This window comes from Ptychodera flava, chromosome 16 (assembly GCF_041260155.1).
Source record: "Ptychodera flava strain L36383 chromosome 16, AS_Pfla_20210202, whole genome shotgun sequence".
Taxonomy (NCBI): domain Eukaryota; kingdom Metazoa; phylum Hemichordata; class Enteropneusta; family Ptychoderidae; genus Ptychodera; species Ptychodera flava.
The window spans coordinates 25,774,979-25,790,248 of NC_091943.1; the positions used below are offsets into that span (position 1 = coordinate 25,774,979).

Here is a 15,270-nt window from a genome sequence, read left to right on the forward strand (position 1 = left end):
TCTGTGGGCCGACCCAGCTTTTAGTGTCACTTTAATTTGGTGACGTGGGTTTTCTGCATTGTACTGATTACATAACAAAGCAGTTCCCGACGTTTTACTTGGCATACTTGCTGTATTATAGCTGAAAAAAAATCGGGTGAATTTCTTTGTGCTGTCAAAGTCGATCGCTCATATGTTAATTAGGTCTTGTAACATACATGACTATTGATTCTACGGCTTATTGCCCAATCCCCAAAGCGTGCTATGTAAGAAACAGTGTTGTTAACCTCGGCCATAACTGTTTCTTACAGCTGAGTCTGAAAGTGAAGATGAAATTAAGCAAAGTGTGCAGGAGTCAACGGCGAGCAGCAGCAGTGAAGTGCGTGATATTTTCCATGCTGCCATGCAGCTGCATGATGTCATTGAGAGAGCAGACTTTGTAAGCAAGTGGCCCCCACAAGCATGAAATCATGTCACTTTGAAATTATTTAAGGGGGCGCTTCACCAAACACAGCGTATTTTGCTCAAAAAACACTTATTTGCAAATATTCATTCAATTTTAATTAAATTGTTAATCAAAGATTAAAATATTGGTTGGGATCATCTTTTATCTTGTCAAGCAGTTGTAAGTTGCGTGATCAAGAAGTGTTAATATATGCAAATGTATGCAAATCACCCAATTTCCTGGCTTCTTTTTTCTTCCAATTTCAAGATTTCCAAAGCATTTAACTCCATTTTGGCTGGTGCAAATTTTCAGAATGTTTCACATAATGTTCTTTACATGCTATATAACAAAACGACTATTTTGTTTGGCAAAATAATTCTTATATTTTGAATAAAAGGCATTTTAGTTTTGCTAATCATGATTTTAATCACTTTTTTGAGTTTCAGTCTGAAAACCCATGCCATTTTAGAATGAGGATAGATAATGCAAAATAAATAGTCGGTTTTTCTACATCTACTCTTTCAAGTGAAAAATTACTACATTTTAGAAGATAGTGTCAAGATTTTGACTTAAACTAATTTTTATCATTAATAACAAAATTGATTTTTGACCCCAAATGTACACCCACTTCATCCTTTGAGTAAGCTATTGCTACCGTACTAAATTTAAGAGTCTCTGCTTTTTGAAAATATATAGTATGAGGGGCTTTCCTTGTCATCCTAGATGAGAAATATTACTTTGAATAAAACTGTGTTGGCAACATGCAGCATCACCTTACTTTCCTCCCCTGGTGTACAGGAGCGTCTGCAGACTTTTGTTCACAAAACTATGTCAAAGTCTCAGATGATGCACAGAATAAACTCTTGTCAATTCGTCAAGACCTTATTTATTTGTCTTCAAAACGAAATAAATCTACACCAGAACATGTTGCTCTTGTAATGGCAGTCCGTCATAGGGCTGTTATATGTTTTGGGTCATTGTACATTACCACAGAGTAACATAGACAGAGTAGCAACACTTGCATGCCTTTTTTTCCATGGTCGTCTCGGTAGACTATTGGCTTTTCATATTAAAATGAGCTCCAAAGGTGTTAAACTTTTTGGAGGCTTTGTTTGTGGTTGATGATTACACGAGATTATGCGAAAAATACGACGAGATGGCATCGTACTGCGAGTCGCGTAGCAACCATAGTTACTTTGTGAGCTCTCAGGCCAGAAACACTGCTTCACGCCAATCAAAACATAACACGGCAGCAGTTTCATAAACATGTCCTTCCTTGACGCACGTGTAAAAGAGGGTACGACTGACCGTAAACCATTGAGTAAAACCAGACAGTATCGATGAAAGACTTTCAAATTTGGTTCAAACACACTCATTATATATTCATAAAAATATGAGAGGAATTTTTAAAACGGTTAAACTCGTTTTCCTGAAGCTCAAAACACTCCCGTTTTCGCCAGCACGTCAATTCCGCTCAGCACCACACGACAACAACAACACAAACTTTGCCGAACTTACTTTCCCTTAACAATTGGCGAAAATCCGAAAACTACCGAAGGATTCATGGTCGGCACTCTTCGGAAAAGAAAGGCGAGAGCAACCTGAGGCGAGGCGAACATGGATGGGTTACGTAACCGCTTCACGCCTTAAACAATACCCGTTGCCACTCTATCTATCTTTCTCTATGACATCACATTCATAGGTTTTACAACATGACACCGCATTGGCTATTCAACAGCTGCAAGGAAATGAGATTCCACCAGGCTTTAAGGAAGGAGTGTTTACAACTCCTGTGTGGGTCAACAATGACTTTGGAGAAGAAACATTGACAGGTAGGTAAGGCTGAAATTATTTTGAAACAAATCTTACTTGGAGGAATCTGTATAACACTACTGCTAATCCATTGTACACTGTTGTTTTCCCAAATATAATTGTAGTATACAAATGATTTCAGCAGATAAACATGAATATATAAATTTCTGTTCAGTTCAGTAAACAAGGCAACATGGTCTTATGTGTCTCGATTTTATAATTTTTGTTTATTAAAAATTTAATTATCACCACTAGTCCTTTGATATAAGCTTATTTCAAATAATAATAATTTTTCAGGTAAACGAACAGCTCCTAACACCAACGGTATTTTCATCCAGAGAATGCAAAATGGAGTTTCCAGTGAAACTCAAGGCAGTTCTACCTCAAATAAAGTGGTTTATATTGCAAAGTCCAAGCAGAGGACTCACACTGCCACCAAGTGATATCATAGAATATCATGGTAAACCTCATCAAAGGCCAGCCCCACCAGATTATGATTGCTTCAGCTGTTGTTTATAAACTGCACCATGCATCCATGATAATTTGGTAATCTACCCATCATTGTAAGTAATATTTAATGCATGAATGTTCATCAGTGTATTTGTATGCTTGTCAAAGAAATGCATGCATATACTGGCGTGATATATTTCGATTCATATTATGCCAATAAAATCACAGGCATGTTTTTTATGAGTTCACATAATTTTTGTCAGATGTATTATAAAGTTACTAAACGGGCTTCAGTTTCCGTTTACATTTTTATATTTTGGGTGGAATTACCCAAAACGTGAAACTTTTTGATCAATTACCATGCCCAGGTTTTGGAAACCTAATATTGATCTTCTCAAATATGTCTAGACACCTCATAACGAATCATTTTAACTTGAAATCAGTTTCTGCAGATGATCCACAAAAACTTAAATCCATTTCTAAGCACCTTTACAAAGCCTGCCCCGAATCGTGACCAAGAGTTTCATCGAGTCTCATAGCCGCAAAGACGCACGGGATTGAACTGTTAGCGGCCATTTGTTGGCAATTTCTGAAATATGGCATGGAATGTTCATGAACTTTGCACAACAAACTAATCTCTCTGAAGTTAATTCAGTAATTCCATGGGAGTTCTAAATCTTCGTAACTGAGACACACGATTTCGTTGTATGCTTATTTTGCCAGGATTTCGCCAAGATAAATTTCGATGGTTGTACTTTCAAGCTAAATCCATGTATAAAGGTTCTCTGCCGTTGATTAGGGACGTTGTTTAGTTCAACGTTTGTCTCTAAAAGGCGCTTCGGAAATGAGATTCGTCATGTTTATATGACTCAGGCTGAATCTGAAACATATTTTCACTCAACCTTCGGCTTGTCTCCGATGGCAAAATGTCAGCTCAATACTGACACCATCTTGACACATCAAAAGATATTTCTATACTTTGTCACGATAAGTCAACTTGTACCACAGCGTATCGCAAGCAATATTCGTCTAGAAGTTATGAATATGCTCAATAAATGTCATATATTACACTTGTTTGCATTATACAAGTCTTGCCTGTGTCGAGTGTGTGCCTATTACTTTACCCTCGCTATCTCTGTATAGTATTTCAAAGAAAACAGTTCATTTCTTTTAATTACCCTCACTAATCCCCTTCTTTAATTTATTCTGCCGATCACCAAAGTGGGGGCTTATTGCCCTGACCAAATAACTCGTTAGCAGCTCATAAGATAGTAGACAGGTCCTTACAGCAACAGCGCCTGGGGTCGTGGCAGCCTTTGGGAGCAGCTTTATTTTAATTTTCCGCTTTTGCTCGAGACTTAAAGATTCATTCGACCATTACGTAACAAATCAGAAAAGCATCACGCTTATATACTTTGTTCACACGAAAGGCATGGCAATTAGAGTATTTTTGCCAGACGAGTGACGGCTCCAGTATCCCGGATGTACCACACCCTCTCGTTCGCACGCTTCGGTGGTGACGAGCTCGACCAGAAAGCCTATGTTGCCTCTTTCTGTCCAGTATTCGCGATATTGTACTGTTACCGGTAAGATGTTTATTATCAATTCTCCATTAGTAATTGAGCTTTTGTTTTGTCTGGTTAGGTAGCTGTCCTATACTGCAATCACTGTTCGTTAAATAGCATCACCAGAGTAAAACAGGAAATGAACACTATAGGTTTTCACAAAAGCCTTAGAGGCAACAACCATTTTTTATGTTCACTTTCAAAAGTTGATAAAACTTTTCCGATGTTATTCTATGAAGTTTGAATGCTCAGATCCAAATAATGAGCGTTTGTTTTAAACAGACTGTGTTCACTAATAAAACAAAAGTTTGCGACAGAAGCTAGGTGTCCTTGTAAGCTCTCATAAAAGTGGCAATGCAAATATGTATTTATTGCTGATTTTCAGGCACTTTTGAATACAAATTTAGAATTAGCGATTTGACTTATGACATCGGTAACGTACAATTTAGTGTGAATTCGTATAACAATTCAAATGATTCTATCTGGAAGAACCAACACTCAAAATGCAGTCTGAGAGGCAGCGCGCGGGGGACGTTTATACTGAACAGTGTGTGCTAGTGTTTATGTCACGGGGATGATTAATTTACACTTGTGTTCAGTTTCCCAACTTAAAAAAAAAATGAGAATCGCAGTGTAGGAACTTTGATTGCTAAGTACTGTGAAGGAAGTGACCATTTCGAACGAAGTAAGGATGAAATCAAATTTCGATATAGGTAAAGAATTCCTGTTTGCTGAAACACGCTTTGTCTCTCTGTCTGTCTGTTCCTCTCTCACTCCCTTTGTACATGTATGTATGTATGTATGTATGTATGTATGTATGTATGTATGTATGTATGTATGTATGTATGTATGTATGTATGTATGTATGTATGTATGTATGTATGTATGTATGTATGTATGTACGTACGTATGTATCTATGTATCTATGTATCTATCAATCTATCTATCTATCTGTCTGTCTATCTGTCTATCTATCTATCTATCTATCTATCTATCTATCTATCTATCTATCTATCTGTCTATCTATCTATCTATCTATCTATCTATCCATCTATCTATGATTTACGGATGAATGAATCTATGTATCTATCATATATATATCTTTCGATACTATATGATCTGTCTATGTATCTATGGATGTGCGCTATATTCAGTAATGTCTTAAACAAACGTAGGAGAAACTAAACATACCTTTATCATGACAGATTTATGAGAAATTTAATCAAACAACTTTGCTCACCTTGCTCCGTTTATTTTAATTTGCTATGTTTACTTCGAAACAATATTTTCGTGCACCGTTCTTCTTCTAGGAAGAATTTTCGATATAAATAATGCCATGGAAAGAGACTTGCGTCTGAGGGAGTTTTTGTTTCGGCATCCCATAGGACAGTTGAAATATCCATGAGGGCTATGGCCATATCATCTGCAGCAGCCACGCTTTACATTTTAGGTTCGCCTGTTACCAGTCTTTTGGATGACATGTCGGCTAAATCAGTAGTCTTCTTATCTATGCTCTCTCTCATACCTTAGACAGTCGTGTTGTGAAGACGGGAGACCAGTTACCCGTAGAATGGACGCACGTAGATGCATCTTCAGCAGGAAAATCCTTTGTAAGGCATTCCTCTTGCTAAGTTCAGCCTCGTTCGTCGCTGCGGTCGTCCTGTCTCTCTCCCTGGCCGAGTTTTACGTGCATTTGAGACAGCCACCGGTGAGTAGGCGGTTTCTTTACTTGATTGAACATTCAGTGCCATTACGTTTGCATCGGTCAAATGTAAAATACAACTGCTTTTTGTAAGGGAGAGATTGAGAATGGGCCCATTGAAATACAAAACATAAACACTGACTTCATTCTGTAACTGTGACATCAGTACTAGTTTTATTACTGGAGTTACATGATCGTACAAAATACGAAGAGAGGAATACTTTTTTATAATTGTTATCATTCAGAGTGAGAACATTTTAGCGTTGAACACCATGTCATAAGCAGACTTGAATCACATAACTTTGAGAAGTAATAAACTAACGAATAATACAAATCTCGCGAACATTTCCTTTTACTCAGTATTAAATACGGTCAATGGGCGATTGAGTGTCAGAGGTGAAGATTTAATTTGTTGAGAAGTTTAGCATCGTACTAGTTATGCTTTTTGTCAGTACGGCCGACAAACATGTACGACTCGATTCAAAAGGCTAATATCAGTTTTTCCTAGCTGTGTGTACCCACATAGCTGCACAGTTCCTGCATTGTTTCGTGTGAATTTGATCAGTCTCATTTAAAAATAATGGCATGATTTGTGCACTAGCTTATCGAAATCGACTCGTTGCGTTTTGAGTTAGTACCTAATATTCTTAGTTACCGTTCCTAAGAGGGACTTTTAATCGTACGATATCGTTTTAAAGAAATGTTATACACTATTTTTGTACTTTTTGCAGTAATAAAAGACATCCATTACCTTCAGATAAACAATATAGCAAAAAAAAAAAACGAATATGTGTCACTCATACTTGCGAGGCGAATTAATTAATGTTAGGCCAGCATGTCTCCACTGCGACCGACAGAAAATGTTTCACTTAGGTAAAATACCAACTTTCAACGTTCATACTCGGGCCTTATAGAGAAAGTCGTTCATTGAAGTCGGTTTGACCGAAGACAAGTTTTCAATGATCAATGATACATGCAAGAAAAAACAGATCACAATTTCTCCACTACTCTTGTTCCGTGGACGCAATCACTGAATCATAGCGGAAATGGGACTGATGTAATAAAGATATTCGCAAATAAAACTTTCAGCACTGCACTTTGAGTGAAAAAGCCTATATTACATCTGTATCTCATCTGAATTAGATTTGCTCAGCCGTCGAGGCCTGCTCTATGTCAAAATCAGGAGTCAACAATAGTAGATCAGAAACGTACAATAGAGTGAGTAAGAATGCAAAACTTGTCTTATTGTTCCATTTCTAAACATCTGAAAAGTTTGACAACTCTATTTACTTAGGTCATTTGCAAAGTTCTTTGACATCTAAAGAGAAGCATTGAAATCGGTGTGGTACTTAAGAGACCCTATTGAAAGACCAGTTACTAAAAACAAAGGCAGGTAAAAAAGCAAAATCCAAGTCAGATGCCATTCCTGGTACTCACACAATGGAAAGCTTTCAAGTCTTGCAACTTTCATCAAGGACTTTTAATGGTGGATTGGCTCTTGCAAGGAAACAAAACTCTCTTTGGTGATCTTCGCGCAAACAATTGCCAAAAGGAAATGTGCTTCAATTTCCTTCAAATGTTTGGTAAACTGTTCAATGGGACGATGCATACGGTACCAGGTCAATTCATATGCCATTTCTATAAGTGCAGTTTAGGCGCAGGCATGTTGTGGCTTTCCGAGGCCAAGCCTTTCGTCTATCAGAGCTGGCCTCCTTGTTTTGAGAACTGTGCCAACGTTAACGCTGTTTACCGTTTATGGTCTTTTCAACGTTACAAGGGCAAGGCAAATGTCCAATGATGTGTTTAATTTTGTCATCCATACGATTTAAGATTAAGGATAAAAGTGTCAGTGTCAATCTTAAGGCGTGTTAGTAATCGTCCTTTTGTCCGGTTATGCAATAGTTGTTTACGTTTAGTTGAATAGTCAGCTATATCTTTAAATCTGTTAAGCTATATTTATCGTCTATAAAAAAAGTATCATCACCATTGTCGTTACTTGCTGACTGATATTATTGTCTGCTCGATTCAAGTGACAACTTGGCAATTTGGTCAGTAAAATAAATTAGCATTGCATGCTTGAGCATCGGATCGTTTACTTAAATCGGTGGATTAGTTGATGAAGTCATTCATTAACGTTGACTTTTAACGTCTCAATGGTATGTATTTAAGAGGGTAAATGAGCTGAGACGATTCTAACAGATTACACCGTTGAGGCTCTTTTGAACCGCGTACCCCATTGCTGTGATACTACCCATATGTTGAAAGTCCCCAAGTGCTGAGACAGAAAGAAAATGTAAAGCCTCCCATGAACAATAATACATGCAAGTTGACTTTGCAGTTCACTCGTCGAACAACTTAGTTTAAAGCTCGGCTCTCCTACTCTGCCCATTGGAAATTATTTTTTGTAGAAAAGCCGTAAGTGTGTCTTGATTATAGTGTCTGATTGATTTAATGCCGAGTCGCAATGTGGAGGCCTCACTTGTGTTTGTTGGGTGTTCTAGTAGGTAATCAAACATGTACTGGAATACCATCATGAGCCATGAACTTAATAATTATTGGCTGAATTAGAATACTTGTTTTCCCGGAAACTAGAAAGAAGATACGACCACGGCATACCAGACCGACAACTTTTCATAGAAAAAGGCCAGACTTTTGGAAAACTGTAGATCGTACCGTTTGGACTAAGATGAAGTAGACAGTCCAAGCAATTCTATCTGTAAAGGACTACATGTATTTTTTCTATGTCTTAAAAAAGCCAGCTCGTAAAAAGAATGATCGGAACTTTTTAAATACAACGACTGTTGCCACAGTACCTATTTATATTGCAGTGTGATGTGATGTCAGTAGCTTATTTCAGTTCGATTTACAACATCGAATAAAACACAGACATCCAAAATCTACGTCAAAACTGAAAGGCTTAAAATTTTTACCCCAACGGGGAAATGTTAAACTTTTCACTTTGAAATCAAGAATAGAAATCCACGGCCACCGTGTAAACATCGTCACCCAACATTCACTGGTACTTGAAATTCCAAATCTCCGCCATTCTTGTGTTAATTTTTGATTTTCAAAAACAAAGAGCCGATGAAAAATTACTCTATCAGCTTCAAAATTGGAACCTCACAAGTGGTAGACTAAAAGTGTTTTGTAAAAGTTTGTGAGCCCGAATATCTGTCCTCGGGCTCATTCTACATATCGTACAACACAACATTTTGGTCTCTGTTTGTCGATTTGCACGTGTAGGACATTGTTATTATCACTGATTTTGTGATGATACATTTTTATGGCGCTGTTCATTCATTTTCATGTGCCGTATCTCTTCAACAGAAGATGCATTATATTATTCGATTCCATAATGTCTACAAAAGTACCATGCCTGACTAAGCGGGTGCATCATAAGCCACTGGCACCACTTCGAGTCATGAATCCATTGCTGCAGTCTTATTTCCGTAGTACGTAGTTTCAGTTTAGGGTGATATGCGCCTCGGTTACAAATATTCGGACTCTGAAACTTTTCCACTTCTTTTTTGATCTACCACATGTGGGGGTTCATTTTAAAGCTCTTGGTGTAAGAAAACTTTCCACCGGCTTAGTTTTTCAAAAACTGAAAATTTTATTTTTCCCCATAGCGTTAGCACAAGGATTGCGGCCATTTTTAATTTTAAATATCGGGAAATCTTAGGTAATTTGGTACCAAATTTCGCATGGTAACCCCTGATTTTTATTGTTGATTTGGTAAGAGAATGGTCGAAAGCTTCATTGAGGAAAGTTTGAGCAAAAGTTCAAGACTTTCACCTTTGGGGTGCCTAATACGATAAATTAATCGCGGACTGTTGGCATACTCTCTCGGTCAGAAACAAAGAAGGCTTACGAAGTTCAGTACCAGAGTCAGCAAAACAGTGTTTCACGACGCATGCTAATGCATTTGTCATCGTATTTAGAGTACCGGGTCACTGAAGAGATATTCATCAATATAACAAAAGCGATACAAACTATTCGTATTCATGTGTTTATCCTCCCCGGTGTTAGTGGAAGTACTTAGTTAAAAATGAAAGCAGTAAAAGCAGACTGCGATGCCAATTAAATGTTAGCCCCACTTCAAAATTTCCACTTATGCAAATCCTTTTAATTCCTGACCTCAAAAATACATCTCATGTACGGGGATTTGTAAGTTTGAGCAAAAGTTTAAGTCTTTCAACTTTCGAGGCTCATACTGCCTCACTACAAGTTGTTTTAACGTAGAAGGAAGTTGCATTGTAAACCACACTGAATTGATAAACATGCATCTGGGGAATTTACTCCAATGACATCATTACCAGTCGTCAAATACACTAAGAATCATCCTTCTCTTCCTTTCTGAGTATCCTTCGAGTATACTTAGGATATTCAATTCTGAATTATTAAGCTTCGTTTGTCAATGAATCTGTACCTGCAATGATGTGATACTTCTTAACTTATATTACTGCTTCAAAGTCACTCCGTTTGTTCATGGTGCCTTGTGCATTTACATGTAGGAGAAAGTCTCTGCATTGACTTGTATTTGTCGATGCACTTCCTCACCTCGTGACAATAGCTGACGTCATATGGGATTTAATCGTCATTAGCAGCTTTCAGGACAGCACAAATCTGCAAGCTTGTTGCCATGTCAACCTGAGAAACCCAAACTCTTCAGATGAACATCAAGTCGCCATTCCAAATTGCGCAAGTCAAATCACTAACAACTCAAAAGTTCAACTTTGAAAATTACGATTTTTGGCCCATAACAGGAGCGTCGGAAACACGTCCGTGCCAAGGAAGTGCCCTCACCAGAACCCATCCAGTAACATTTAACCCACTTACATCGTAATAAGAGGGGACTATATAACTGACAATGACTTGCTGTCATTATATATTTTAAGATGCATAAACGCACAAACACTGTACAGCTGTGATACTCACGCAAATTTGCGCTGTGTTCCGTTAATGTTAATGAACGGTATCTAATTCTTTCAGATCGCTTTCAACCGGTACGTCAGATCAACTTCCCGACCAACTGTCACGACTCCCGCGGGTCGTTATATCATGCCGTCGTTTTCATTCCGCTTTTCGGGTCCACAGAACAATTACAAGAGATTGAAGAGCCTCCTGCCGCTGGTGTTTTTACAAAACCGCAGCCTCGTCCTTTACCCGATACGAAATCACAAAACACAGAATAACGCCAGCGAAGCCAGAAATCTCAGTGAAACATTTGATATTGAACTTCTCAAACAGTTCGTGCCGGTTGTAACACCGCATAAATTTTTCAGACAGTGCGGCGGGAAAGCGGTCGTGCTGGACTTTGACAAAGGAAGTGATATATTGGAGGAAATCCATCGCGACACTGGATTACACTTTCAAAGTATTGAACTTGATGAAGGAAATTCGACCAAAAATTTAACATTATCGCAAGGACTATCATCTGTGTCGGAATACCCTTGTGTCATATATCGATCTCTAGCTATCTTGCATTACGATAACGACGAATGGAAACAGACTGCTAAAGAAGCCAGCCGTTATCTCAAGAAGGCGCCGTACGTGCGTTCGATGGGAGAGGAAGGCCTGCGACACATTTGTAAAGGGGAACAATTTCTCGCCTTCCACTGGAGAAATAGAACCGGGGAAAAGTAAGTCAATGGCGATAGAAGGATAGTTATTTATGTAGCAAAGGCAAGGTTAACCCACTCAATGTCACGTTGATGATGTAGATGACTTTTCATATGTTACATCTTAAAGTCCATATTGTAATTTTGTTAGTCATTCACCGCACGAGCAAAACGTCTTCATTTCTATATGTAATTTTGTAAGGTCGGAGAGACGCGTTTATGTGCTTACTCGTTTAAAGACTAGTGGTGGGAAGCATGCCCAATTTGAAAATCTTGTCATCGACAGTAATCTATATTGCAAAACTATTCAGGAAAATACTATGTAGTTTATAGGGAGATAGAAATAAAAGACTCCAAATATATTTACCACTCTATGAAATAACAAGAAGACCTCACTAATACGCTAAGGATAATCACGGGCGTATCCCCTGGTTTAGCTATATTTTTTTAGACAAGGCAGAAAAATTTAATGTTGACAAACTTTTATATTTTAGGGGGTTTTGTCACATAGTCTACTAATAATGTCTTCATTATACAGGTGTATGGCATGGGGTCAAACAGATGGATGTACATTCAATAGGTTAAATCTCGTTTTGGAGAGTCCACAGCTTGTCAAAGTCCTCGACAATTATCTGAAGCTTACAAGGATACCCTGTGTCTATCTTGCATTTCCTCCGCACGCCAAGGTGATGGTCAAACTTCCCAGTATTTCTCTTCATTTATATCGTTAAGAAACTTCTTCACACCGTTTCAATGCATGGACTATCATTTCTCTCGTAAAGTAGTCACGTCTAAATGTGCTTCCATCGAAATACCATTTTAGAAACGAGATTGAGTTTCAGCGACTGTCTCATTCTGAAAGTCCGTGACAATAGTCTAATATTTTCTCCTTACAGAACAGATAGTTGTTGAGAGTTGTATGATATTAATATTCACAGTTAACATATTGATAATGTTTGGTCAATTTACTTCGAACGTCACCACAACAGGATAGCATAGATTGTATAGCCATGTGAATACTTTTCACATCGTGCGTTTGAAAGATACTGATGACTTAAGACATAGTTCAAGTCGGTGAATGAAAAATACGTCTCAATCTCTAGAAATAGCTTGTCATGTGTACACATCTTTGTATTTCAAGCTGAATATTACTTCTGATCAGTTCCTGGTGAATCAATCAGAATGGAGTCTGCGCAATCAGTCTGTGCGCGGCCTGACAAGTTTGTCTCCGATTCACGTCGTATCGCGTTCAGCCCACTCAAACACTTTCACGTAAATGATCACGAATTTCCAAAAAATTGTCCAAATCACAGATTTGACCAAAATCTAGCGCTAGCTTCGAAATGTTAGCACAGCTCTATCTTTATTCTACGTTAAGGAGTATTGAATGTGTTGTGCGTATTAAATGTATGGTATGTTATTTCCTAAGACTAGAAAATTACGTCCATTTCTTCCATTCTTTTCAGAAAATGTATGACATATTACGGCCACACATTTCACATCTATACACGAAGGACGACCTCATCAAGACGACGCCTAGCATTGCTGCTTATAAGGATGATAATTATGTGATATCGTTGGTCGAGCAAGAAATCGTTAAAAGTTAGTAGCGCTCTCTCTTCAGTAGGACACCTCTTTAGGTGACATCGTTACAATAATTTAAGAACGAGAATGATATTATTAAAATTCTTCCTACGTGAATTTTGTAATTAATTTTGCACTTTCACGATCTAATGAGCCTGTAGGCGGCGTTACAAGCATTTTTGTTTATCCCTACAGCGACGAGAGAACGATCTCATGGGAATACCGTCGGATTTAACCGATCTCCCACTCGTGCAAGTAACTTTCCATTACTTTTTTTTTCTTTTCAGGAGCACTTGTATTCATCGGTTGTCAGAATTCAGCATGGACGCAGTTTGTGAAGTCCGAAAGAACTGACCTGAATCGAACCACTATGTATCTGCGAGTCTTCAACGACATACCAAGGGAAGTGATAGCCATAAATTGAATCAAGACTGATCGTATTAATTTTTAAATCAAAGCTGCTGCAGGGGTATTCTCATTAATCAAGGTTGTGCTACATGTCAAGGCGCTTGTGAATGAATCTTTTCCTTTCACTTAATTTTCTAATCTTGCTTCCACAAAACTGTTATGGGACAAGCGATAAATCAGGACCCTCAGCAACGAAAATTATTGACGCTCTTTGAAAGAAATCAATGTTTTATGCTAGCCTCATATTACTAATAAAAAGGGATAAAGAAGTGTTATGGATATTTTTGTAGTGATTGAAATCGACAGCGAGCTAAAGAGTCGTAACTTGTAAACAAGGAAGGAAAAAAGTTGTTTGTGCGATTCGTGATATGGCTAAAAAAGAGGGAACCCTAATTTCAAATCTCCGTAGCGGCTTCTGTTTACATTACTGGAATGAGTTTATTGTCAACCAGAGCCAAATCATTATTATTTACGCTCACTATTATGTGTTTGGCTATATTTTATAATTCCATGCATGACAATGCGAACGCTTTAGTATGTGTTAGTAGATAGCTATTAAAATGTTGACCACCAGAAGAACTTGGGCGTTAAGATAATTTTCATACTGTGATAAGAACATATAGGCTTTGCCAAGGACAAAAGCTTCTGTATTCACCATCAAATTCTACTAAGTTGTAAAAAATCTATTGAGGACCCGATTTGGCAAGTTTATGACAGTTGTGATGGTGTTGGTGGTTTTGATATGGCGGTAGCACATGCGCAAAGCAACGTCAGCACTACCGCGCTTCATATCGCTGAAGTGGTTCACTTTTAACCGAAGTGAAATTTATACTATCGATTGACGATCATACGTAGTAATTGTCAAAGATGCGTTTTTGTTAGAATCTAGAAGCCAGTGTAAGGATAAAATAACTCTGAACGTCAAATAAATAATTCGATTGAAGGCGAATGTTGGGATTTCATATTACTTACACAAGTTATGTGCTGAAAGGAGTGACCGTCAACGCGAACAAATATGTAGTGTTATACGTAAAAGAAGCTTTGAAAGGGCCTAAGAAAGGGCCATTATCTTGTTGACAAATCCGTAATGTAAGACCACATTGCTGTACGATAAGCAATTTAAGAAGTTATCCTTCAAAATATCCTCGCTGTGTAATGGAAAAGTTGGAATGCGACACGGTTACTACACGGAGCCTTCCGTTACTTTGAGATGATGGACCAATTTTTGTAATGCTCACCTTTTCAAAAATGCCCCTATGATAGTCACATTTTGCAAACTCAGCCTGGGCGAGGGCCATATTTTACATCTGCCAAACTTTCGATAAATGTAGTATCTCGATATTTTATTTACAGTATTAACAACAATTATAAAAGAATCTGTAAGGAATTGCAATACCTGGCCCTGCAATAAAGAAATTACATTCATCGATTTAATACATAAAGGTGTTCATGGTATTAGCTGTGGTCAAATAAAGTTTAAAACGAGTTTTTTCCAAAGTTTTTCACATGAAAATTACTATCAAATAAACAAGGATCTGTCTTGAAATCAGTCTAATTATCTGTACATATTTATAGCAAAGCCAACAATAACAACCCTCAATGTTGTACGGAGCGAGGCTGTGAGTAATGCTTTTCAAATGGGAAAAGGGGAAGGTCACACTTTATAAAGGGACGAGAGGTTACATTTTTTATTATGGACTTCCC

At 37.8% G+C, this 15,270-nt stretch overlaps 1 protein-coding gene across 1 annotated transcript; it reads left to right on the top strand.

Moving 5' to 3' along the window:
* Nucleotides 1-3,994: 3,994 nt before the first annotated feature.
* On the top strand, nt 3,995-13,845 carry LOC139114414 (uncharacterized). The gene is made up of 6 exons (XM_070676136.1): nt 3,995-4,272; nt 5,782-5,959; nt 10,946-11,595; nt 12,113-12,260; nt 13,041-13,176; nt 13,446-13,845. The coding sequence occupies exons 1-6, from the start codon at nt 4,169-4,171 to the stop codon at nt 13,580-13,582; spliced, it is 1,353 nt and encodes a 450-aa protein (XP_070532237.1). The 5' UTR covers nt 3,995-4,168; the 3' UTR covers nt 13,583-13,845.
* Nucleotides 13,846-15,270: the final 1,425 nt, after the last annotated feature.